Source organism: Gallus gallus, chromosome 3 (assembly GCF_016699485.2).
Source record: "Gallus gallus isolate bGalGal1 chromosome 3, bGalGal1.mat.broiler.GRCg7b, whole genome shotgun sequence".
NCBI classification, from domain to species: Eukaryota; Metazoa; Chordata; class Aves; order Galliformes; family Phasianidae; genus Gallus; species Gallus gallus.
This window is the reverse complement of record NC_052534.1, coordinates 46,275,281-46,301,741: the sequence shown is the minus strand read 5'-3', so window position 1 is coordinate 46,301,741 and position 26,461 is coordinate 46,275,281. Positions and strand designations below refer to the sequence as shown.

The 26,461-nt window shown below is 37.0% G+C and overlaps 1 protein-coding gene across 4 annotated transcripts in view; it reads left to right on the top strand.

The window, feature by feature from the left end:
• The window catches only part of SHPRH (SNF2 histone linker PHD RING helicase), a 48,983-nt gene that overhangs the window by 17,366 nt on the left and 5,156 nt on the right, over positions 1 to 26,461 (top strand). For 3 of the 4 annotated variants that reach the window (XM_004935584.5, XM_004935583.5, XM_040698169.2), the window contains exons 12-27: positions 827 to 990; positions 1,073 to 1,329; positions 4,440 to 4,561; positions 6,907 to 6,995; positions 8,550 to 8,639; positions 12,135 to 12,242; positions 13,013 to 13,155; positions 14,672 to 14,845; positions 15,415 to 15,477; positions 16,575 to 16,800; positions 18,073 to 18,216; positions 18,625 to 18,726; positions 19,527 to 19,598; positions 20,571 to 20,759; positions 25,467 to 25,559; positions 26,060 to 26,146. In XM_004935584.5, the coding sequence (XP_004935641.3) occupies positions 827 to 990; positions 1,073 to 1,329; positions 4,440 to 4,561; positions 6,907 to 6,995; positions 8,550 to 8,639; positions 12,135 to 12,242; positions 13,013 to 13,155; positions 14,672 to 14,845; positions 15,415 to 15,477; positions 16,575 to 16,800; positions 18,073 to 18,216; positions 18,625 to 18,726; positions 19,527 to 19,598; positions 20,571 to 20,759; positions 25,467 to 25,559; positions 26,060 to 26,146 (2,123 nt within the window). Of the gene's footprint in view, positions 1 to 826; positions 991 to 1,072; positions 1,330 to 4,439; positions 4,562 to 6,906; positions 6,996 to 8,549; positions 8,640 to 12,134; positions 12,243 to 13,012; positions 13,156 to 14,671; positions 14,846 to 15,414; positions 15,478 to 16,574; positions 16,801 to 18,072; positions 18,217 to 18,624; positions 18,727 to 19,526; positions 19,599 to 20,570; positions 20,760 to 25,466; positions 25,592 to 26,059; positions 26,147 to 26,461 lie in introns of all 4 variants that reach the window. The other variant, XR_005858712.2, reaches the window with a different exon arrangement.

The following is a 26,461-nucleotide window of genomic DNA, read 5'->3' as shown; positions in this document are numbered from 1 at the left end:
AAGAATCACTATCTTCCTGTGCAGATACAGTTCCAGGAGTTTGCTTCCCATCCTTTATGTTGTATATGGTAAATGTCTTATGGCTCTCAGCTGAATACTGAGGTTACCATCAAGCTAAAAGAGTAAAGAGTGTAGCCACTACTGGGCGGCTACCAAGAACTTGAGAGTGCCGTCATGTATGACTGTTCCCATGCTGTTCACATGAAGCACTTTTAACATGTACTCCTGTAGTTCTCCAGTAAGTTTTAGGTACAAGTTTAAAGTTAGCGTACTCTAAAAGGTTTTCCTCTCAAAATGATGGACTTCTGAATTAGGCAGAGTTAGCAAGCTATGTTCTGTCAAGGTAAGAAAACAATAGTTGAAGAGTGAGTGTCTCCTGAATTGCAGTCACTTTAGGATGGTGAGCAGACGGTGCACAGCAGGCTGTAAAGTAATAATACTGAGCAATATTGTTTTAGAAAAAGCTGGCAAACTTAGCTAACCATATGCAGTCATGTAATTTCTGCCTCTCACCCTTACTTTGGGTAGGTTTAGATTCATCAGTCTGTTCAGCTGAACTTGAACTCAGGGAATTGTCTCACATACAGCCATATTCCAACAAGTTCTACAAAAATCAACAACTAACTAAAGGAGAGAGTCCTCCACACCCAGTCCTCTGCCTCCTGGTAACTATTTCTTTGAGGGAATGACTGGAAAATGAGTGGAAAAGGTGATAGCTAAAATATAGTTGCTTCATGTATAGTAAACTTTCTCTGAAAATTAACTTTTTTTTTTGGAGGCATATTCTGAAGCATTAAAAACATCTAAAACTTCCTTTTCTTGGCAGATCTATATGGATTAGTCCTTTTCCTTGGAATTGATCCTTACTGGGTCAAACATTGGTGGGACCAGCTTTTATATCGACCTTATTGTAGGAAAAATTCCCAGCCTCTCTACAGTCTGATTGCCAAGATAATGTGGAGATCAGCAAAGAAGGATGTGATTGACCAAGTAAGAAGGAAATTTTTTTGTTTTAAAATTTTTGAAGATGACTTACAGCTTTATTTGCAAATTTTTTTTTTTTTAATTGCAGATTCAAATTCCCCCTCAGACAGAAAATATACACTGGCTTCACTTTTCTCCTGTGGAGAGACACTTCTATCATCGCCAGCATGAGGTGTGCTGCCAGGATGCATTGGCAAAACTCAGGAAGATTTCAGATTGGACTCTTAAGCTTAGTAGCCTAGATAGAAGGACTGTGACATCTATACTGTACCCTTTGTTGCGACTGAGGCAGGCCTGCTGTCATCCACAAGCTGTTCGAGGAGAGTTCTTGCCCTTACAGAAGAGGTGAGGTTTTTATCAGTTCCTAAGTGGTTTGCTTTATCTAAAAAAATAAACTTCAGTTGTCCCTAACAGTGCATTCTTGTACAAATTTTTACTAAGCCTAATAATAAACTACTTCAGTTAACTGTGCAACTATGTCAGTGCCAAGCTAACTGACATCAGAAGTTTGTATAGAAGACAGTAGGGTGGTTAGTGTAATTGTTGTGCTAAAGAATGTAAGTAGTACTGAGAGACAATTGATTGTACAGTAACAAGTTAAGCTTATGATGCTATTGCATACTAGGATGTTGCAGGTGACATATACAGTGTGAAACAAAACATTCTTTTTCAGTTTTAAACAAGAACACCAATTTTCTTCTTTCCAACAAAACTCACTTTCATGAATGAGAACAGCCAAGAAAACGAATAAACAGGATTAGTTCTTTAAATCAAATAATTTTAATGTGAGATTGCACAACTAGTAAATATAGTCAGAATGAGAAAGCTGCTTTTCTATTTCTTTTTTGCATGCTTTTATGATTACTCTTTTCATAGGTGCTCTGCAAATAGCAGCCACGCTGGGTCTCAGCCTTTATTAGGCCTAAGTTATGCTACTAACACTCTGAAAAACATGGCTACTTATTTTTTAAATGCCTTTGGAGGAGGCTTTTGAGAACAAGGTGTTCCTATTCCAAAATGTTAGAGCGTTGCTTAAGTTGTTTCATTTTTAAGCTACAAGCAGGGAGGAACATGTACTTCATTACTAGCAATATTATTTCTACTACTTCCTGTGTTTGGTCATCTTTTCAGTTTCTTTCCATCCTCTTGTGAAAGGCTGTGTCTGTTCCTTCCTGTTCCTCATATAGGGCACCTTCAGTGTGTCTAAGCAGCTCTAGCTGACTTCTCTGCTATTTCACCAGGGACCAGTAGTAGTCACTGCACTGTGCCACTTTGTCTCACATTCTACTAATGTGAAGGCAAGAGAAGAGAACAAGGGAAAAATCAATGTCCCTGCAACATAATCTGTATTCAGATGTGACAGTGGAGTATAAAAGAAATGTGTAAAATTGCATGTTGGAAACAGCTTAGTGAGCTGCAGTGATTCTAGTGGAAAGCCTATCGAATGACAGCTGCATAGTAACTGTGGTTAAAAAAAAAAAAAACCTAACGATGAAAATTGAACCTATCTCAGGCTGATATATACTATGAACAGTTGTTTCCAAGCACTATTTATATGTATTGGTGTATGGGAACTGTTGAATCATGACCTGAACCTCTGATTGATCACCTGAGGCAAGCACTGAGTCAGCTGTAGGAGCACAGGTGAAGGCAATTCAGCTGTGTGACCGGAAGGGGTGAAGCCTGGCTCACCTCTCCTAGACCCCATTTAAGGGCTGACTGTCACTGAGGAAGGATCTCTTTCTGGACATTGCTCCTTGTGGAGTTCTTCCTGCGAGCCTATGATATGTGTGAGCATTTTCATTTATTTTTGATTATCCCTTTCCAACACAATAACCTTTCTAGCTGTATGATCTGTAGATACCAGCCTAACCACACCACTCTCTATATTTGTTTATTATACAATTGGTGAACCAAACCTACTGCTATTACAACTGGTATTGTAATTTTTCTTGAAGGCTACTGGTGGTTTTGAGAATGAAAGGAAGGCAGTAGGTGTAGAAACATAAGACTGTGAGCAGCAGGTGTGTTGTATCTTTATTAGTGCATCTGCAGAATTATTCTAGTTATAAATTGTGATTATAGTAATTTAAAGCCTGTTCTACTGTAACACCAGATTAGAAACTCGGGGAACAAATTATGTAAATAGAACAATGTTGCAAGAAATGTAATTTAAAGGCATGGTCAGGTATGCCCTTCCAGCATACTTGGGCAGAGGCTGCGCACAAGTGGTGTCTCCCTTACTCTCTTCTACTGCAATATACATCAAGTAGTAAATACTTCTCCTTGAAGTGAATTAAGTGAGAAGCAGATTTCCAGGAGGGTGAAAGGGTGTTATCCAACTTCACAGCAGTAATTAGTTGGTCATAGAAGCAGCCTCAGGTCAGATGTTGTAGGCTGTTGTTGCTGTTTACTTTTGTATCTTTTTACATAATTCTTTTTTCCTGCCTGAATTTGTCTGTTGACCTTACTTCAAGCTGTTCTTTATGCTTCCTTTTTATTTTCCCCTCACATCTTTTCTTACTTGTCCCTCTCACCTCTACCTTTCCTTTATTTTTCTGTTCAGCTAATTCACTTCAAAATTACTCTGAAGAAATACAATACCAGTAAATGTAGAAAAGGAAGTCTAAACTGGTGCTTGCTAATCATCGTTGTTTTGTTTCCACACACACTTTACCTCAATATTTAACATTTTGCATGTTTAGATTGCTGATGGAGAGGGAAATGTAGTCTCTCACAACTGTTTTCATTCCTCATTTTGTTATCTCATCTAGCAAAATGAGATCTATTTTTGACTGTTTCCTGCTTTCTACGTTACAGTAGAACAACATATTTTGCCCTCTGCTAGGTTGTTTTACCTGGTTCTAATTTTCTTCTTGTCTTACTTCTCCCTGTTTTTACTAGATGTCAATCTCCTGACATACTCAGTTTAGAGGAAAATTATATCTGGAAGAACAGCTGATAAAAATTTCTTTTGTTAATGTTTAGTCTGTAATATTCGCACAGCTGTTGCGTGCATGCGATGTATTTCATGCATGGCAATTTTAATTCTGTATTATTGTGGTGTAGCAATTGGACAGATCAGTATAATGGGAAAGGCATTACAACAGAGGTGTGATGACAGAAGAGCCAGCACAAAACAAAGGTGCTACAAGGAAGGGAAGAAGATTGCTCCCCTGTATCAGAAGATTCCAGGTTCTCAGGGGAAAGCTTCACCAAGGAGGGATCTCCAGAGAGATCCTTCCCCAGTGGTAGTCAGCCCTTCAGTGAGGTCTAAGAGAGGTGCAGCCAGGCTCCACCCTTTCCAGTTGCACAGATGAATTGCCTTCACCTGTGCTCTCAGGGCTGACTGGGTCCTTTTCCCCAGGTGCGCTATCAGTAGTTCAGGCCATGGCTCAACATTTCCCATACGTGTGGCTTAGTTTCAAACTTGAGTCACTTGGTCTCTATTCCAGCACCATGACCATGGAAGAGCTGCTTACATCTCTGCAGAAGAAATGTAGAACAGAGTGTGAGGAAGCTCACCGACAGCTGGTGTGTGCTCTCAATGGCTTAGCTGGTATCCATATCATTAAAGGTAAGACTGGACAGCTGTTGTGTATTTAAGCCTTTTATTGGCTAATAATGGTTCTGATAGCATTTTTGAAATTAGAGCTTATTCAGCATGTGAAATTCTGGGAGAAGTATAGTCTTATTAAAGGGTTTGTAACAAAACCAAGCATTCCTAGATAACAGAGAAAAGTACTTCTGATTTTTTTTTTCTGTGGTGTTTTCTTTATTTCTATTTTTCTGTCAATTATGTGTACTGTGAGGACAAAAGAAATCTCATGTATAATTGTGTTTAAGTTGCTTATGTGTTATCAGCACCTCTCTTTCTGGGCTTCCTATGTGTCCCTTACCATGTGAAAGTCTTAATGAACTCTGGAGTTTCCTTGCTGTATTTCAGAGTCCGTGCTTTTGCCTAGCAGTTAAATTTGTGCTGCCTGTTGTTCAGCTCTGTCAACGTGTTTCATGTGAATTAGAAGGAAAAAAAGCTTTGAATGGAAAACAAAAACAATTGTATTATTTTTAAATGTCCCACAAAACAAAAATAATAACAAATTAGAATGGCATGGATGTGAAAGAAATGCCTCTCTGCCCAGTACCCACTATTTTAAAATTGAGAAGATGCTTGAATTCTTCCCAGCTCACTTTCTTTGAGAAGCAGATTGGTTTTAAAAAATAAATAAATGGCATTAATGAAAACAGAACTCAGCTCTATTCTAGTGGCTTTTTTCCCCCAGCGTTGTTATATTGTGTCTTGTTGATCAGCAAGGAGGAAGCATACCTTTTTACTTAAGCATTTATTATTAGTGTAACTGCGATCTTATGAATCTAATCATTATTAGTTTGAATTGTTATGGGCAGAAAAAAAAGTGATTTAGTTAAAATTGCTGTAGTCATACCCACTTCCCACTGCTCTGCGTTGCAGTGCTGGTGGTTTCATTCTGGTGGGAATAGAGGTGTGAGGCTAATTGGCAGCATATGAAGTTCTCCATTGGAAGGAATGTAGTGTGTTGATTTCTCACTCAAGGATACAGTCAAGGTCTTTGTTTGCTGTTGTGCTTTTGCACCTTTCTTTTTCTTCACTTGTCTGTTGCTTCACATCAATACTAAATTTGTTATATATGCTAATGCCTTTTGTTTATGTAATGTACCATTTCTCCTTATCTTTGTTGCCCCTAAGAACAGTTTTGCCCACTTCCAGATCTGCATTTCTTCAACTGCCTGTGAATATTTCCATAGCCGTGGTTTCCTTATTCACTGCCAAGCCTGTGCGTTATGCCATGGCTGTTGTGCTCCTCTATTCTGCATGCTGTATCTCTACTTCACAAAGCCTCTGCTATTGTGCTTGACCTGCATTTTTCTGTGCTACGTGATTCCGGTTGTAAATAGCTCATTCTACATAGACAGCAGTAACAGGCCACTATTCTGTATCAGACTATGGCTGTATCACACAGATAAGCAAATTAAAATTTAAAAAAAAAAAAAAAAAAGCCATAGAAACCTAGTGACTTAGAGAAATTGCTGCCACTGCTAAGCAAAGTAGAAGGTGAAGTCAAACCAAGAAATCCTGAAAGAGTGCCTGACAGGCCTCTTATGGTAATAGTATTTTGAGGAAACCCTTAAAACTGGCAACTACTAAAGTGTAAGAAAGAACAAATCTTACAGTAGTAGTATCATTACCCTTCCGGATATTGAGAAAGGTGACCTATTTTACTTTATTGGTTTTTATACATCTTATGCCCTTATGCGTTCCCTACTTTAAGACTCTTCAAATTACTGATTGTCAATTTCCATTTTTTCCACTTTTTAAGATGTTTCTGCTTTTATATATGCAGCATTAATTTTGTATTTCTTCTTAAATCTAATCTGTTTTCTGAGAAGTGATTGTGGTGCTGGCACCATCTGTAGTTATGCTGTATGCGTGTATGTAATTATTTTTGTGTTTCTGAAGCATGACAGTTTTTCTTGTACTTAGTACTCTGAAAGATTGACTAACATGTGTAATACACATATATTATTAAATACCTGCCATAAGTTGTAGATAGTGGATTTTTTTTAGTGTAATATGTAAGATTTTGTAACTGTGGATTAATATTTTAAGATCAAGAAGTTTATAAACTTGCAGTCACAAACAATACTTAGCTTAGAAACTTCCTTGCTCTGTGTAAGATACCTTGCTGTTTGTCTTTTCCCATTTGGGGGCAAGAAGAATGAGTATGGAGTGTTCGACAGCAAGCTGTTTATTCTACGGCCTCTCTGAAAATAACTTAGTTTATTTCAAATGATGGATGGCCAGTCCTAGCAGCCAGCATATTTAAAGATCAACGCAATGTGTGTATGTAGATGTTTTTGTTTTCTCTATTTTTTTTAATCCAGGAGAATATGCGTTGGCTGCAGAGCTGTACCGAGAAGTGTTACGTTCTTCTGAAGAGCACAAAGAAAAGCTGAAAACAGATTCCCTGCAAGTGAGTGAACATTATAACGTAGAGAGACATAGTTAATAATGGGAATACTCTAGATTTAATTTAACAAGTTGTGCCTTTCTTTCTCCCAAGTGGTGTACTGATTGACTCTTACTGCCAGCTGTCATTATCGTGGTCTTTAGATAGGAATCTCTCCAGTGACCTTCATTTGTCTTTTTTAAAAAGCTGTTGTATTTCTAAAAAGCTCTTGCTTCTCAGTCTTAATGATATCTCAGAAGCAGTGTATGATCTCCACCTGCTGTTCTGTAATAAACTTAACAAGCTGAATTCCTAGACTTGTGTATGTGACCATGACTGCTCCCATTAATGGTATAATTTTACATACTAGTGCAAAATAGGATGCTGGGATGACATTAAGAATGAAAGTAATATGCCAAATGGTAGACGACAATATAATTGTTGCACTGTTAACGATGTTCTCTGAAGTAGTATTGAAACGTGGAGGAATTAATTTTCAGGGAAAACAGGAATATTTGAATACAACACAAATATGAATATATGTTGATGATAAATAGTGATGTCAGTAACAGCTATATATTACAAGAATTATCAGTTCTAAATTGACCAAAATTCTTTTCAGTATGACAAGATTAAGTGTGATCAGTTATCCATTTCTTTATTTTGCTTGCTCCATTAAGCAACTCAGTCTTTCAGTGACTTTATCTGGTTATTTGATGCCTCCACTGTGCTTCTTCGATCTCTGTGAAATTGAGGCTTTTTTTTAGCTAATGTAACCATATCAGCATAAATTTGTTAAGCAACTTGTAAAAAGGTTGTTAATGAATCTGTTTTACTGGATTGAATATAAAGTCATCTTTTTAAAAAAATGTACATGCCTAATATTATTGACTTTGTGTAATAAAATTCTCCATCTATTGAGTGCTTCCCCAGTGATGCAGCTTTGACTCTAAGAAAATAACAAGCCTCTGCTGTGCTGACTGGTGTTCTTCAGTGGCTTAACGTAGTAATAGGGCAAAGATGAAGTGAATCTGGGGGTGAGAAGGGACTAAGAACATGGTGGTGGAGGTTATTAGGAAAAGTTTATGGAATATACAGGCAGCACAACATTAGGAGTCTGATTTGGGATAGATAGGATGAACCTGGGATAAGAGGGAAGAGAGTGGCCTTGAAATAATATAGCATTTTTTTCCTCCTTCCTTGAAAAGTAAGCAAAAAGATTGTTTTATGCAGTCACCTTTTGTTTACAAAAAATGGTTGAAATTTTCTGGAGCATTTTTTCCTTATATTTATTCTGCTTTCGTAGATCGTGTGATGTCTAAGTGTAATGTTCTGAATTATTTACCAAGAATGTACTGTAAGATAAATAAGTTGTTTTCCTTAATAGTCAAAGGTAGTTTTAATTCAGAGGGTGAGTATGGGACAGAATCTGAAGACTTTAATTTAAGGGGTGGGGGGGGGGGAAATCATTTTAAGTGAATACTGATTTCTTGCTGTTAGATTTCATTACTGAATAAACATTTCCTGTCACAGTTACTGCAATGTATCTCTCATACTGTAACTTTTTTATTTGTTTAGAGACTTCATTCCACACACAACTTGATGGAGTTGTTGGCAAAGCACACAGGAATTCCTCCAACTTTGCGTGATAGTCAGCTTTCGGCAGAGGTAAATCTCATTCATTTTTTTATATAAATATGTTTTGAAGAACACACTTCTATTTTTTTATCCTTAAGTATTTTCTCTAACCAAAACTTTCAAGTTAACTACATGCATTCCTTTTCAGATTGGTAAAATCAAATGATATTTATTGTGTGAGATATGAACAGAAATGTCCAGCAAAATGATACTGTTTTAATGTTTCATTATTTATGTTGTGTGTTTTATAGAAGTTCTAACTCTTATTCTGAATTATGATTCTCCCCCACCCCTACAATATTCACATGTAAATAACTTGCATAGAAGTTAATGAAGAAGAGTGCCTCCTGAATTCTTTTCCTCACACTTAACTTTTATAATTTTAAATGCAGATAGTCAGTCTTTTCTATATAGATGAAGTTTATTTTTCCAGTATAGGTTCCCTCAATTCCAACAAAAAGCTTCCCTGTCTTATAGTAAAGAAATCTACTGCTTTCTAACTCATGTTCTTAGCTATGTTTTGAAGCTGTTTTTGTACCTATTTTTTTGGCCCTGTGTGTGAATAACTTGAAGTGCCCCTGAGAAGGTTCTGCTTTTTAACTTTCTTCACAGACTGAATTTTTCCAGTGGTGTTTGACCAAGCTTTTCCTGTATTATTTACATGGTGCTCACACACTCTGCAGTAGCAAGTTCTTCCCTGTCTAAAAAAATTGACTATCTTTGGCTGGATAAGCAAGTCACTGCATGACACTTGCTGTCTATATAAGCCTTTTTAACTGTATCCTTATCAGGGAAATCTCTGGTAGAACAGCTGGTATCGTGTGGGATGTGGGAACCTCCCATAACAATTTATAGCCATATTCTTGTGTTTTCTTGCCCTTTGTGACTCACAAATAATAAAGAGATGCTCAGGGTTTCTTTTGGGTTCTGGGTCTAATCACACCCCATCAATGTAGGTCAAGTAAAAACAAAGGAAACAAGGAGAGATAGTGGGGGGGGGGGAAAGAAAGAAGTTTATTTCTTCTTTGATGTAGCTGGATGGGTATTTACAGTTAATTCTTTAAGGCTTTTCTCTAAATTACACAGATGCAAAAAGTATTGCTCTTACCCATGTCCTGTAAGCCATCCTATAAGCCATCCTGCTGGTATTGGTTTTCCTCTAGGAAAACAGCCCTGCTGTGTTCAATCATTTATCTGCTGGTATTTGGCAGAAGGGTCCTCCCTACTGATTGGGTGGCTTATTGACCCAGAGGCCATGCTGAGAATATGTGGCTTCTTGTTAGAATCATAGAATCACCAAGGTTGGAAAACACCCACAGGATCACCCAGTCCAACCATCCACCCATCACCAATAGTTCTCACTAAACCATGTCCCTCAACACAATGTCCAAACGTTCCTTGGACACCTCCAGGGTTGATGACTCCACCACCTCTCTGGGCAGCCCATTCCAGTGCCTGACCACTCTTTCAGAGAAGTATTATTTCCTAACATCCATCCTGAACCTCTCCTGGCATAGCTTGAAGCCATTCCCTCTAGTCCTATCACTAATGACACGAGAGAAGAGTCCAACCCCTAGCTCACTACAGCCTCCCTCCAGGTAGAGAGAACAATAACATCTGCCCTGAGCCTCCTCTTCTCCAGACTTCAACAATCTTGGCTCCTTCAGCTGCTCCTCATAAGGCCTGTGCTCCAGACCCCTCACCAGCTTTGTTGCCCTTCTCTGAACACACTCCAGGGCCTCGATGTCTTTCTTGCAGTGAGGGGCCCAAAACTGGATGCAGTACTCAAGGTGTGGCCTCATCAGTGCTGAGTACAGGGGGACAATTACTTCCCTGTTTGTGCTGACAATGCTGTAAGCCAGGATGCCATTGGCCTTCTTGGCCACCTGGGCACACTGCTGGCTCATGTTCAGCTGAGCATCAATCAATACCCCCAGGTCCATTTCCTCTACACAGTCTTCCAGCCACTCTTCCCCAAGCCTGTAGCGTTGCCTGGGGTTGTTGTGGCCAAAGTGCAGGACTCTGCATTTGGTCTTGTTGAACCTCATCCCATTGGGTTTAGCTCAGCTATCCAGCCTGTCCAGATCCCTCTGTAGGGCCTCGCTACCCCCAGGCAGATTGACACTTCCAGCCAATTTGGTGTCATCGGCAAACTTACTGTGGGTGCACTTAATGCCCTCATCCAGGTCATCAATAAAGATTTTGAATGAAAAGGCATCTTGTGATGCCTTTTCTTATGCAGCGTACTCAGTCCTTTCAAACTAAATCTGGTGCTTGTGATGAGCTCACATTCCAGTTAGTTTCTAGCATATGTTATCATCCTTGAATTCATATATCACTTGCACTCCTTTGCTTCCTTTATGTTTGTGAGAGTTCATAGTGTCAGTGCAAGTTCCATAAAGTTTATGGAGCGGGGAGTCCACCAGGCTGCAGCTTGCCATTGTGCTTTGGTTATCCTACGTGGTGCAGTAATTCAAGCCGTGATATACCCAAGGATGCTTTGAGGGCACCTCAGAGGTAGATCCTTCCTGATGGGCTATGCCGTTCTCAATCTTGACCTTCTCTGTGGTACATGTTACAGTGTACTTCAGTAACGTGCTGGGCCCCCTCTTCTTGCTGATGCCCTTTTTTTGCTTTTTGAAGTCTATTTTGTACCCTCTGAGTCGCCTTTTTCTAGATCAGAGAAGTCCAGTTCTTTCAGCCTCTCCATTTATATTATTTTTGCATATTTTCTGATATTTTTCTTTTCAATGCAAGTTCTATACATAGGCAGCACTTTTTCTGAGAATTGCTGTCTTAAATGTTTAGAGTTTCTACTGCCCTTTACTGCCCTTTTCTTTTACTTGCCTTACAACTCTACCAATTTATTTATACTACCCTTTCTTGATATCAACATCAAAATATTGCACTTACAAAGCAGAGCTTGTTTTTCATAATACAGTTATGAACAATTACAAAGAGTTTCTTGTTCATCAGGTTTTAAGTAAGATATTAAGTAATCTGGTAATGATAGTGTCACAGAGATGATAGCATGGACTATATCATGCATATCACAACAGGTTTTCACTGTCAAAAGTAACTTATTTACAAAAAAAAATCAAATGCACCAAAAATAATAAAATGTAAACCTTTTGTGTTATTTTATACGTAAGTTCTGTATGTTGGTGAATGTTAAATTGTGTGATTCTCATTATTCTAGGATCTCTATTGTTTAGCTTTAACATAATGTATTTTAATATACAGAGAAGTAAGAATTATGAGTTAAATTTCTGTTCCTTTTATGATTCACTGTATTCCTAGTGTATTATTTGGGCTTGTCCGAAAGTAAAATGGCATTGTATATTTGCATTAATTTAACTTCTCAAGTGTTTTCTTCAGACTTGCTTGTAAATGCTTGATTGGTGGGGGGGAAGCTAAATGTTGCTGGAGAATGAAACATGGTAGCTGAGGAGTTTCTGCATTTTTCTACTGTACTCCATAAATATGAATTGTGGATAAGTAAGTTAAACTCTCATTTCCATACAGGCAGAACAACTTCGACAGCATTATATGAGTAAATCCAATGCAGAAGTTGCAGAAGCCCATCAGGCTTTACAGCCAGTTTTACAGACCATTCGGGAGCTCCAGAGAAAGGCAGGTACCTTGTACATATTTAGTCACTGGATATTCTTATAACTATTTAAATTAATTTGTTTATCAAGAACTCCAGCCACCTATTGTCTATAACAGTTCTTTGAAGCTCTATTTATAGTGAGACTTAGGCAGTATGTGCATATACACAGAGCCTCAAAATGTTCTGTAGACCGCACAAAGAGGTTCACAATGCTTGATAAAAGGATGGCTTAGAAAAGAAGCACATGGTAGTGGTGAGGTGATTCTAGTAAAGTTTAACACCATGCTTTTTTTTATTTTTTGTTTCACATACAGTTTTAGTCAATGTGTTGCAGGTTTTGGCCTTGAAACATTTCTGTGACATGTCGGATGGTATTTCACTTATTCCTAAAGGAACTCTCCTTTCTGATGTGCATTTAGTCATTATCCTGAAGGCTTGATTACATTTAGTTAAGGTGACAAGTGATGACCCTACTATCACGCCCTTCCCCCTTCAAACCTAGTTTAAAGCCCTGTCAGTGAACCCAGGCAGCTCCTGGGCCTAAATTCTTTCCCCCTATGACCTAGGTGGACCCCATCAGCAGCCTTCAGGATAGGCACCAAGCAAACCACCCCAGGGTCAAAGAAGCTAAATGTCTTGCCGTGGCACCAGCCTTGCTGCCATGTATATATCAGAGTGGGAATGTAAGATTCTGGATTGAAGTGTAGCTTAAAGAGCAGTATAAGCCTCCTTCACAAGGTGTAAATTGATTGCTGAATGTTCACAGATAAATCTGTTTGTTTGTGGACAGATACATTCTAGTTCTCCTTGGTGGCTGGATGTCATCCAGACGGCAATACAGTATGCTATCGATGAAGAGCTTGTTCAACGTGTGCAAAATGAAATAACCTGCAACTACAAACAACAGACAAATAAACTCTCCATGGCAGATAAGTAAGATAATAGCTGAAATAAGCTAATGAATGCAGTTATGTCTGCTCAAGTCTTCCAATCAGTATGTGCTAACAGTTGCACTTAAATAGCAGGCACTTAGGCTTTAGAGCATCTAGGCTGCAGTTAAATTTCAATTACAGTCCAAAGAATCATAACTACCTAGGTGTGGAAAGAAAAACAGAAGAATTACGCTTTTCTCCTAGATAAGCATTCTTTAAAGTGTTCCTTTGTATTATCATACTGTGGTTTTATAGTTTTTATAGTAACTGCTGGATGAGAGATGGAAAGTTTATTACATTAAAATTGGATGACCTCTAGAAGAATCTGACTTGCAGAAATGGGAAGTGAACAGACTATATCAGAAAGTCTTTAAGTAACAACATAAAATAGCATCACTACATTAAAAAGAAAGAATCTAAACTTAAGAAGCAGTGCTTTACAGGCTAAAGTTATATAAACAAATTCTCTTACTGGGTACTCTTTATTGTACAGAATGGAATTTCTGATATGGAAAATCAGGTCAAGCAGTTAGTGGTATTTGTGTGCTGCTCTAAAACAATTACAGTTTTTGTGTAATTATGTAATAATGGATTAGAATGACATCTGGAGGTCACCTTGCAGAACTCCCTGCTTATAGATTCCAACCCTTGCTCAGATATTTATGTTGATCATCTTGCATGGAGATTTGTCCCATGCGGTAAATCTGGAATATTAAATAGCTGATTTTCATTAACAGTAGATGTGTGATTCCAGTATGTGTATAATTTTAGGCTACTTGGTTAGGCAAACTCATATTTGCTTAACTTGGTCATTTTGAAAACCAAGCTTCAGTAGTGTTGGTTTTTCTCTGCTCGCTTTACAAAAAGGATGTTTTTGATCAAACTTCCCTTGTGGCACAGAAACGCAGTCTTGCAAAACACTGTCTTGCATGTGAGTGTCAGACATTGTATGAACAGTGCACCCTCAGTAAAGCAGCCCACAGGAAAACACAGTATAGGAAGTGCTTTACTGGTGTTCGTGTTCCGTGTGTAATCAAGAAAGACAGCTAAGTTCTAGAAAAATGGTTCACTTTAATGTCCATTTTTAATAATTTTGTTTTGCAAGCCAAGTACTTAATGAGCAGTGTACTTCTTGCAACAAACGCATGTGTTTGTTGTGAATTGCACAGCTTACTGAAAATAAGTTTGTTGGCCAACAGATGCAAATGAGACATACAAGAATGCATAGTTGCTTGCATTTAGCAGATTTGTAGGGTGATTCAAATAGTTGCTGATTAGTATTGGCTACTAACATTTGGTCACACTCAAGCCTTGGAAAGAGTCCTATTCAACAAACACCAGGCATCATCTCAAGGGATGCAACAAAATGATTTCTAACAGCTAACATTACATTTAGTAGCAGTAAACATTTGTTTTAACTTGATATGTTGTCAAATATTATTACTTATCTTCAAAATACTGAACTAAATTTGGATTAGGTGACTGTGTGCTATTAGTTCCCTTTTTCTTTACATCAGATTCAGAGACTGTAGAGGCCTTCAATACCTGCTCACAACCCAGATGGATGAAGTAAAGAAGTTCCAGAAGATTGTAAGAGAAGCAGTGAAAAACTTAGAAGGCCCTCCCTCAAAGGAGGTTATTGAGGCTGCCACTATCTGCCACTTGCGACCTGTTAGACTTCCACTTAACAAGTATGTCTAGGAAATGTAAAATATATTTTAGAGATGTGTTAGTGATTCTTTTTCCCTTATTTGAAATGAGGAAAAAAAGATTAAAGTCTTCATTTTGTATTCAGAATTTATATGTATACAGACATCACAGGTCCAACTGTTAGAATCATGACTTTTGTCTTTATACAATCATAGAGTCATAGAATATCTGAAGTTAGGAGGAACCCATGAAGATCATCAAATCGAATTTCAGTCTCCACACAGGGCAACCTAAGAGTTAAATTGTATATTCAAGAGCATTGTCCAAATGCTTCTGGAACGCAGACAGGCTTGGTGCGATGACCGCTTCCCTGGGTAGCTTGTTCCTATGCTTGACCACCCTATCAGTCGAGCACTTTATAGAATGATAGAACAATGTTATGCCTATAAAATGTTTTGTCATCAGATGCTATACTGTGTAAGTATAAGACTTAAGTTGCTTTTTTTTTGAGGGCTCTCTGTGGGTTTTGTTTGTATTTTGGAATAAGAAATTACAGAAATTGTCTGTTGATCACTTTCTGAGTGCTCTTTTTCAATCTTCTATATTGCAGCTGTGTCTTTTGTAAGGCTGATGAGTTGTTCACAGAATATGAGTCAAAACTCTTTTCTCATACGTAAGTACATAACTTTACAAATTTCTCATTACAAAAATAAGTGAACTGGATTGTTTTATTTTCTGCTTTACTTTTTCTGAGATACTTTATGAACAGATTACAGCAACTTCTTGCCTGTTTGTCTCAATAGCAGTTTCTTTACTCAGATTTAATTTTCTGTGTAAGATTAATATGAGAAAGTTACATAGAGCAAATACATGCCACTTTTTCTCAGGCTGCTGTAACTTGGCAGTACATTTGAAACACGGTGTTGAAGTGTTCAGAAAGTGCACGTTATAACTACAGGTACGCTAAATGGAAGGCTTTCCTGTTTGTGCAAATATTTGCAGTTTGGTTATAATTGGTGTAATATCGTATCCTTTCTCTGATTTTATTTTTTCTATTATTCTATATAAACTCAACACAATTTTACTAAAACCTCAAAGGTCTGAATGCAGCTGTGACCTGAGGGAACGGTTGCACCGGCCCATGGTATGGAAGAAATAGTCAACAGTGCTGAGATGTGGATTACAGCCCTCTGAGTCCTTTTTGACTTTTCTTTCTTATATGCCTCACAATGACAGAGCCAAAGTCAAGTACCTTGAGATTGCTGAGCTAGTGGGAGCTCTGTTATGATCAGTGGAATCATTAATAAACATTAGGGTGTTTTCTGAATAGGCCTTGTTTGTTAAGGAGGGGGCAGAGAAGCTGCACTGTACGGAGCTGCGCTGTTCTTGTACAGTGCAATACACAGCATTTTATTTTGCTTCAGAATTTGCTTCTGCTGCTGATTAAAGTAGTCAATTGTGTTTTTTTTAATGTGGAATTCTAGAATCATTCTTACCTAATAAAGGTAATTAAGATGCCTAAGCATTTACAAAAAGCTGTTAATGAATCTGTGTTGAGAAAATAGCACATACAGTGATTTAATTGCTGGTGCCAGGTTTACTGTGTTCAAAGTAAGTTTTTTGAGACATCAAATAGTGAAACAGATGTCTATACTTGTTTGGTTTGCTTTTTCCTTTAATCAAATATTATAAGGCTGAAATGTATGATGAAAAGTTAGAAACTGATGTGGAGTTCTGTATCAATGCTAAGTTCCTGGTTTTATTTTTAAGTGTTAAAGGCCAAATGGCTATATTTGAAGAGATGATAGAAGATGAAGAAGGGCTTGTTGATGATCGTTTACCCACCACAAGTAGAGGACTGTGGGCAACTAGTGAAACTGAGCGTGCCTTGAAAGCTATTCTCTCTTTTGCAAAAGCACACCGGCTGGATGTTAAGCTAACTGAGGAAGGTAGCATATTTCTGGAACTCTTTGAGGCATGGAAAAAGGAATATAAGGTACAGTAAATGAGATGGCAAAGAAACAGTTATATTGTTCATTTTATGCAATATAAACAAATTTAAGCTGTGGATGGATAATTATCTAAGCTGTGCTCCTGAAAGTCTTTCTCCTCAAAGCATTTTTGTGGTGCTTATTATACAGTTTGATTTAATGATTTATATATGATTTAAGGATTTTTAAGAGAGCCATACTGGTAGCTAAGCAATTTAGTGTAAGCCCTTTCGTTGTTTCCCTTAGGACAGTGTACACAGATATAATAAAATGCTTTTTTATATTTAGTTAAATCAGACTGTAGTGAGACTCACAAATCAAACGTTGGTCAGTTCTTTAATTCAGTTTAACTTCAGTCTTCTGCTACTTACAGATATCCCTTCACTATTGCTTATTTTCCCCGATGTTGTTTACCAAACAATATTATCAAAAGCCTTTGGTCTCCTGTTCCCTCTTCTAGAGGGAACTACTGGAGGATACTATGGCTCTCTTCATGCATGCTTGCATGACTGTGTTTCCTTGCAGTAAATAAGTGACGGAGTAAGGGGATGAGCTTTTGTTCACAAAAGTGTCATAAGCTAGATGCAATCAGAAGTATTTCTTTTGAATGCTTCCCCTTTTCATTTTTGATCAATAAACAGTAATTTTTGGCATTTGCAAAAGATCTTGGAATTTCAGTAAGGTCAATAAGAACTTCTCGATACAGTACATAAATTATGAAAAGATTGGGAAGAAGTTTTACAGTGTTACAAGAAATTTATAAACTGGTAAGTATTCTGATCTTCCAGTCCTAGTCATTCTTTTATAGGAAGTCAGCATTTGCTTTTGCTAGAGAGGTCTGAATCTGATTTAATCTTCTCCTTTTGCTTGTCTGTTCTTCTATCAAAACCACTGTTAATGTACTTCGCCACTTCACTTTTGATCTTTGTACTGTAATAGCTAACTCTTCAAAAACCGGTTAATCATTTTCCCTTATTCAACACTTGCTTAGTCTTGCAAGGCTTTTTGTTTCTGTGTTCTTAGTTATGTTACCTATTGTAGTAGTAGTTGTAGAAGAAATGAGAAAATACTCATTTTGTAAAGAGACTGGAGAAGAAAGCAAGCAAAAGGTATAGGGATAATCTTGTCTGTCTTCATAGTTTGTTGTGGTGTCTGAATTTCTGTAAAGTATCATCTCTTACTCCAAAAATATTTTCATAATATGCATTGTATGGTGGACTCGTATAAAGGGATCTCAACTCAGTTCTGCTGCTAATTTGTTTAGGCTTTTCTTATAGTTACTTCATGAATATTGGATGGTACTAAGGGATCACGTGTCTGCTATTGATGAACTAGCAATGGCTACAGAACGGCTGAGGGTGCGTCATCCTGATGAGCCAAAACCAAATCCACCGGTTCTCCATATCATAGAGCCTCATGAGGTAAACAAATTGACAGGAAAGAGATTGATTTTTTTTTTTCTGAAAGAATAAGTGAAGACTACATCTCAAAACAGCAACAAAATGTAGCAAGATCTGTATGTAAGGTCTGTAACATGTCTGTTTCACTTTTAGAACGTTTGGGAGGAGCAAAGAAAAATACTGTTTTACATGAAATGTACGGGCAGTTTTCCATTCATGAACATAGAGAAAATTATGGGATAATTTAACCTGATATATTTTTTTTAATTTTTATTTTTGCAAAAATAGAAATACATTTTCCTTTTATTTTTTTCTGTGACAGTGTTGGATAGAAAAGCTTTTTTTCTCTGTTGGAAAATAGACATTTCATCTGTGTTCTTTCAAATTCTTTCCAATTTTTTATACGTGTGTTTAATGCTGTTTCCATAGGTAGAGCAAAACCGCGTGAAGCTTCTGAATGATAAGGCAGTTGCTAAATCACAGCTTCAAAAGAAACTAGGACAGCTTCTATATCTCACTAATCTGGAGAAAGTAAGGTTTACGGTTCTTGCTCTTTACCAAACTAAACTGATGTCTTGTATTTCTCTAGCTGAAGAAACTTGCCATTATTTTCATTTAAAACTTTCTTTACAGAAAATGTGTTTTCTTGAAAGTGCTTCAGTATGTGTCAAAAATGTGTGCTATTCTCCACATTACTGTACTGTCACATTTATTACATTATATGTTTTGGCCATTTGCTTAATTATATAAACATTAAACTATGAAATTACTTATAGACAGTTAAAATACTCACTAAATTAACTGGACTATGTTCAGTGGAAGCCTTGTAAAATTACATACCTCTTCAAGTACCCCTGTGATTTTACCAAGAGCTTATCTTCTTCAACAGGAAAAGCAGCTTCATAGGTAGAATGAATATAAAAAAGACAAATCAAACTCCGTGTATGTTGTAGCGTTAATCTTACTGTTCAAGAAAGTACAATTTTTGCTTAAGGAATGATTAAGTATGTTTGTTTTCCCACAATATCAAACTGACAGAAAGTATGAGGAGCATCTCATTTAAAGCTTTTATTTTGCTCTGATTTTTCTTAAAGCTGTAGAAGAGGTGCAGATGCCATCTGAATGAATGTTGCATGAGCAGCACTTCATTTTTTTTACTGTGAACTGTATTTTTTTTAATTCTTCAAGATAGACTTAGTTCTTCATGAGTGAAATTTTTGAATGTATGTGTGGACTTTAAGGATTTTAGCATTTGTTTTTTCTAGAAACTTGTAAGTATAGAGTAACTTTTTATTCATTGAAACACAAAGTTTATTTTTTGCACTCTGTAGTCTCAACATAAAACTACTGGGGGAGTTAATCCAGAGCCATGTCCTATCTGTGCACGTCAACTGGGAAAACAGGTAAGATGCTTCAGTCAGCAGTTCTTGCTTTTATGAAGTCTTTACCTGGAGCTGAGTCAGTTATATATCAATTTTTCAACATATAGTTTTAACTGAATGTTATGTTGGAATGGGAACTAAACCCTTTCTTCTAATGCATCATCCTTTCCTCTGAAATAACATCTTGCTCATTTGTGAGCAGTCCTGATTCCATTCACTTAATTGGGAAAACCTTGCAAAGCCTGAAGTTTAACTTTCTTATCAGTCATTCTGTCAGTTCCCTCTGCTACCTGGACCCATGAAAATTGTTCAGACTCTAATTAGTGGCACAGAAAGGTTGTTTTACAAATTACTTTTCTGCTAAGGAAGGTCACAGATGAGGTGTAGATCTAATCCCTCAAATGAGAAACAGTTTCTGCATTAGAAACAAAAGGTTGTTAATAAAAGATTTATATTCTGTGTTCAAAATCTTAAAATCCAAAGATGTTCTGATTTCTTTTGTATCTTTATAAAAAAAAAAAAGTATAGTTGAAGACATTGGGGTAGGTTACCCAAAGAGGTTATGGATGCCCCATTCCTGGAAGTGCTCAAGGTCAAGTTGGACGAGTCTTTGGACAACCTGTTCTCTAGTGAAAGATGTCCCTCCCTGTGGCAGGAAGGGTGGACTGGATGATCTTGAAAGGTTCCTTCCAACCCAAACCACTCTGACTTTTACAGACCAACGTGAACATTTGCATAATCTTTTTAAAAAGGGTTGTAAATTTCTTGGTCTGTGTGCCTGTGCATTAGAGATCAGCATTTATAGAAATGAGACTGTAACATCTTCTAGTTTAAACTCCTGAAAAAGGTTTCTAAAATTCGTCGTTTTTAATCTGTTGACTTCAATGAAAATGATTCTGCTATGAAAATGTAATTTAATATGTACTAAGGAACTGCTTTTCCTTAACATTTATGTGAAACTGTTGCTCTTTTTTTTTTCTGTTCCCTGTACAGTGGGCTGTGCTGACGTGTGGGCACTGTTTTTGTAATGAGTGTATAGCTATCATCATAGAGCAGTACAGTGTTGGCACGCGCCGGAGCTCAATTAAATGCGCCATTTGCAGGCAGACAACATCTCATAAAGAAATATCATATGTCTTTACTGCCGAAACTGCAAATCAGGAGGATGATATTCCTGTAAAGGTAAAACATTTATGTAAGCTTGCGGACCAAACTTAGTATTGAAACGCTTTGTTGCACAAAACATGATGTGAAAGAGGATATCTTTCTGATGCAGTCTTTTAAGTGTGCCCAGTGAATGGATTAAAAATTACCTGTTAATTAAAATAAAGCTATTAAAATAAAGCTTCTCACCTAGCTTCTTACTATATGTTCTACTATCCACATGTGTGGATAGTGATAGTTTTAAACCGTTTCCTCTTGCCCTACGACAGGAGGTTTAGGTTAGATATTAGGAGAAAGCTTTTCACACCGGGGGTGGTGACGCACTGGAACAGGTTGCCCAAGGAGGTTATGGATGCCCCATCCCTGAAGGCATTCAAGGCCAGGCTGGATGTGGCTCTGGGCAGCCTGGTCTGGTGGTTGGCAACCCTGCACATAGCAGGGGGTTGAAACTCGATGATCATTGTGGTCCTTTTCAACCCAGGCCATTCTATGATTCTGTGATGAGTCTGTTAGGATAAAAATATTAAGGTTAATTGATAAAACTTCATTGTTAGGTGGAGGATATAAATCCTCATTCTGAACCAAAGATTAGTCATCTGAAATGCTTCTAGAGCGTCCTGTATACAGTTGTTGTTTTGCATTTTGATTACCTATGAAATGTCTGGTATACAAGCCATAACTGGGGGGAAAAAAATGCAACTCTAAATATGGGCAAACGAAAACTGAAAAGCATGAAGGGAGGTTCTGGCTGTGCTGGATAAAAAATGCCAAGGTGAAAGACATAATATTTTGATTTAGGTGATACTGCTATCTTTTCTAGAACGTGATTATGATACATCTGGATGTAACAATCATAGTTTTTATTTGGTTTGTATAGTTAAAAGTAGTAACATCCTGAGAGACTTCCATGTTACCTATGCAAGTCTCCATTGAACCCTGTGGGTGTACTAGAGTTGCTGACTTTTCTGAAGTTAATGCTGTCATTCTTGTGCCAGTTATGTCAGCCCTCCTGTTGAACTGGAATTTCTTTTTAAGTAGATGCTTCCTAAATCAAATTATTAGAGTTAAGGTAGTTGACAGCATGTGGCACCAGGGGGAGTAAATCGACTGCATTTTTGAAGTGCTGGTTATGAGGACCTTGCTTTATACAAGTTTGAGAATACTGTTTATTAAATGCTTAGATATAGAATCTTGATTCTAACAAGAAAACTTCAAATATGTTTTGTAAATTACTTAAAGTAACCTAAAGTGAAATAACTAGATTTCTTGAGTAAAATGCAGAAGGAACAGATCATCTACTGTCATGCATAAAAGGCTGCATTGAAAACGAGAGGTATGAATTTGCATTTTGTATTATCTCATTAAAGAGGAACAATTTGTACTGTAGCTTAACTGTATCTACTATCAAATCAGACAATTATTTTTAATAACTTTTCACTTTGTGTTCCTCTAAGGACAGTTGTTTACAAAAGGTAACTAACTCATTATGGTTTCTGTCAAATGTTGAGGCGAAGATTAATATCTTCAGCTGTATGTATAACAATCGTCATTTATTCAACACTTACGCTTTCATCTGAAGGTTCTCAGTCACTCTGGTCTCTTTTAATACTCAGTGCTTGTTTTTTTTTTTTTTCCTTTTTGCTATATACATCTTGCTGCTTTCTACCAGCATTAGCCATGTGAAGTTACTGAATTAGATGTGAAAGATCTGCTGTAAAAGGGAGTGTTTTATACTGAGAGAAAGCTTTACTGTATGTTTTGATTCTATAAAGGCTTCCAGTGTCTGGTTAGTGTTATAGTGGGTATTGCTAGCCTGTCATCTGGGACATTGTTTGTAGTTTTGATTGAAATGTGTCCTGTTTGATCACTAGAACTGTCTCATCTATTTATGTATTCTCATCTGGATATTCAAGAAACAAACTTCAAGGCATGTGGGTAATGAGTTTGGTTACTTTTTGTAAAGGCTAACTGAAATCCAAGAGCTCGTAATGGGGTACTTCTTTTACTATCACCTCACTGTGAATATTGTGAGCAAAACTGATTTTTTTGTATGTGCCATGAACCAAAGCTTTGGTTAATTGTTGGTTCGATGACAAGTCTAAAGTAGTTTTCTAGTATGATGTAAGCAGTGGGACGAAAAACTTTCTGTACTTTGCTATTATATTTTAAAAAATAGGGCAAAAAACGTAAACGCTTTGAGTGTTGTACTGTGTTGGCATTTTTCTCCATCGTAGTTCCTTTAACTGTTCTTGTACAAAGTCAAATTTGTAACATGTGAGTCACAGGAAGTCTAAAGGGTGGAAAAATCAACAGTGGCTACAGCTACTGGGTCTTCTAGTAAGGAAAAATTGGACTTGATAAGGGAGTTTTTTAGGGGGGAGGGGTAGAACTTGCAGCAAGAAACTGCCAGAAAAACAGTGAAAGCTGACTTGTTTCTTTTGTTCATTTTGGCAAAAATACTTGGGTATTAAAAGCTTGGAAAGATTATTTACACAGTTAAATAATGGTCAGCTAAGATATAGTTCATACCCTGCCTGTGGAGAGAGTATAGGACTTCAGTATTGTAGGAATTTACACCTGTAAAATGTATTCTCCGTAAGTGTCCAGCTTTGAATGCTGAGACAAGTAATCCTAATGAAGAATATCAGCAGGAAAGATTGATACTTGAAGAAGAGTGTAAAGTTTACTCAATCTACACAAGTACACAGGTTGAGCACAGGTGGCATTAATTTGATGGATTGGCTTCCTGCAGGTAGTTTTCTTATTGTAAGAAGTTTACAGTCAGTGAATTGCTCTTTTTCTCAGTAGATTTGATATTGTATGTAAAAAATAATTGCTTTGCAAACAGTGAGACGTTCTGAATAATGTAAATGCAGTTTCTGCAAAGTGAAATGATGTGAAGTAACAAAACTATACTAATTTACAGAAATGTAATACAGTACGGGTACGTGGTTAACTTAGCCCTTTGTTAAAACTGAGTTAGGTGCTGTTAGAGTAAACCTGACTGTATTGTTCACTAAGTTTATACAAACTTCATTAATTGTGTGAAAGGTTTTTCATGAACAGGATAAAATGAAATGTGGTCTGAGGATGAAGAGGTTGCCCTTTCCCTCTCTGTTTAATTTTTCTTTCATTAAATGTTTCTGAGGAAAACCCGGTTGGAGCAGATGAGCTAGAATTGTCATCAGTGAATTACGTATGGATAGCTTCAGAAAAACACAAAAATGATCCTGGAAACTCTAGGAGTTGCCTTAAGTTAGTTTCAGATCTTCAAATTAGAAGTGGTTATGCCATGCAGCAGCTGTAAGACTGCAAATGTCTTTCATCCTCGCAGGTCATAATACCTAAGCATTGTTAATTATCTGTTTGACTTTGGAAAACAATGTTCATGTCTACCAGGAGCACAGAGGTGTCATGAAAAAAATGGGTTTGCTACTGCGTCTAAGACGCAGGGCTGCAGTCATTATGGAAGACCTTCAGAAAGACAATGGTATTGCTTATTGCAGCCTTTGATAAATCAGCCTACAGTAGGTCTTTAGGAGCATTCACTTAACTGCATAACACATGAATGATCACACAGGCAAACATTGGCTTCTAACTTGTACTTAGACTGCTGTCATCCTTCCCCACCAGTTCTGCGAGCAGCATAACTTGACTAAATTTGATCCATCATTGTAGCAAGCCAACATATTTAATTCAATGTTCAGAGGACAGGTGCAGACAAAAATAAAACAATATTTGTCCAGTTGAATCTTGTGCAGCTCAAAATTGCTATATGTGTAAGAACTAATAAGCAATTAAATAAGGGCTTCTTAATGTTACATGTATATGCATTTTTTACATTACATATATTGTAAAATTACTGTAATACGAAGTGCATGCTGAAAGAAATAGAAGGGGATACTAAAGAACTTATTTTTTTTTTAGAATCCTTTTCCCAGCTTAATGGGAAAGGGAAGATTACAGAAACAAAAGGGAACAAGGAGAAGAGTATAGGATTGAGTTCCTTAAGCACTGAATTCCTTACAAATGCAGAATCTGTTTTCATGGCAGTACACAATCCTTCAATAATTACATTCATTATACATACAAGTTTCTTAATATTTTGAGATAATTACATTCAGTACTATAATGCTGTCTAACTTTAGTGTTGCCAGAGCAAGAAACAAAAGCAACAGAGAAAAGGTTCATGCAGATTTTTGTGAAAACCCTTCCATAAGCTTGAAGGGAGGGAAAGGTCAGTTTGGAAGACTTTGTAAAGAACGTGCTCATAATTTAAACCTCAGCAAGCCTAGCTGTCATGTTTAGTGCAGTTGCTTTACTTGGGCTATCTGTTCTGCCTCATCCAGAATTAGACAGATGTATCTGTAGACCTTCCTTCTTCTATCTACAGCTTGTACTGTAATATATCACTGATCCTATGGCAGTGCATTACACGAAAGGTTTAAAAGCAGTTCAATGCTGCTTAACCTATCCTTCCTCCAGGTTGGCAATGTTTGTTTGTCCCTGTCTCTGCCTGGGAAGGTTGTCGTTTAGATAGGTCAGGAATCTTCAAAACTTAAGTATTATCTTTTTTCTCTTTTAAAAAGCACAGCTTTATGAAACAGTTTGCCAATGTCTTTTTGAGATGTAAGAGTCCTATACAGAATTATTTAACAAAAGAATGGATTTAGAAGGCGTTTTTTAACATACTACTCTACTAATGTTGTTCTTTTGTTTTCAAAGGGAAGTCATTCCACCAAAGTGGAAGCTGTGGTTCGAACACTGAAGAGAATTCAATTTAAAGATCCAGGGGCTAAGTCCTTGGTTTTCTCAACGGTATTGATCATCACTTTCTATCTTGTCTTTGTGTATGTGTTTTCTGTGAGTTTAAAAATGGTCATAATATTCTCAGGGATTTAGTTTAGGTACCAGAACATTGAGTCATTCTGTGCAGCCTCTTGATGGTTTTGAGAATTTGTAGGACAGTTCATTTTCCTGAGACATGATCAATAATCCTTGTCAACAGATGTAACAGCTTGTCAACAAACACTTGAATGGGAGAAGTTAGAAATTAGAGATTACCTGTTTTTTAAATTTGATGTCCATATATTTTTGATACATTGTAAAACCATTTTTGTGTTGACTGACAGTTTCTTTTATTCAAGCGGAATTTTAGTTAGCTTTCCTAAATCAAAACAGGAAAGCTATGGCTTCTACCACGCAACTTCTTTTATTTCTTTTAAACCTTAAGTATTAGTACTTTTAGTAGTCTTAGTATATTTAAGCTGTCACTGCTGTTTGTAATAGAGTTACTTCTATTGTGTTTTGTTTTACAGTGGCAAGATGTGTTGGACATAATTGCAAAAGCTTTGTACGACAACAATATGACTTTTTCTCAAATCAATGGAATTAGTAAATTTCAGGTACATAAAGGATACTTTTCTTTAGGTTATTTCAGTGGGAGAAAATTGCAAGTCACAGAAACTAATTTGATTCTTCTGCTTCATTGTTTCATTTCGGAAACTGAAAGAGCAGGAAATGTGTTCAGCAGAATCTTTTATCTCCAAATGATTAATTCTAAAAATTGTTTTTACCAAAAACCACAACTTACAGCCTTTGGAGATAAAAACAGTAAATTCTCATCTGAAAAGTAATGTTGGCATATTCATGCCAGTGCTGAAATGTTAAGGATGAGATGCTGGTCAGTGTAGCTTGCCTTCCTGATAACCTGCCTGCAT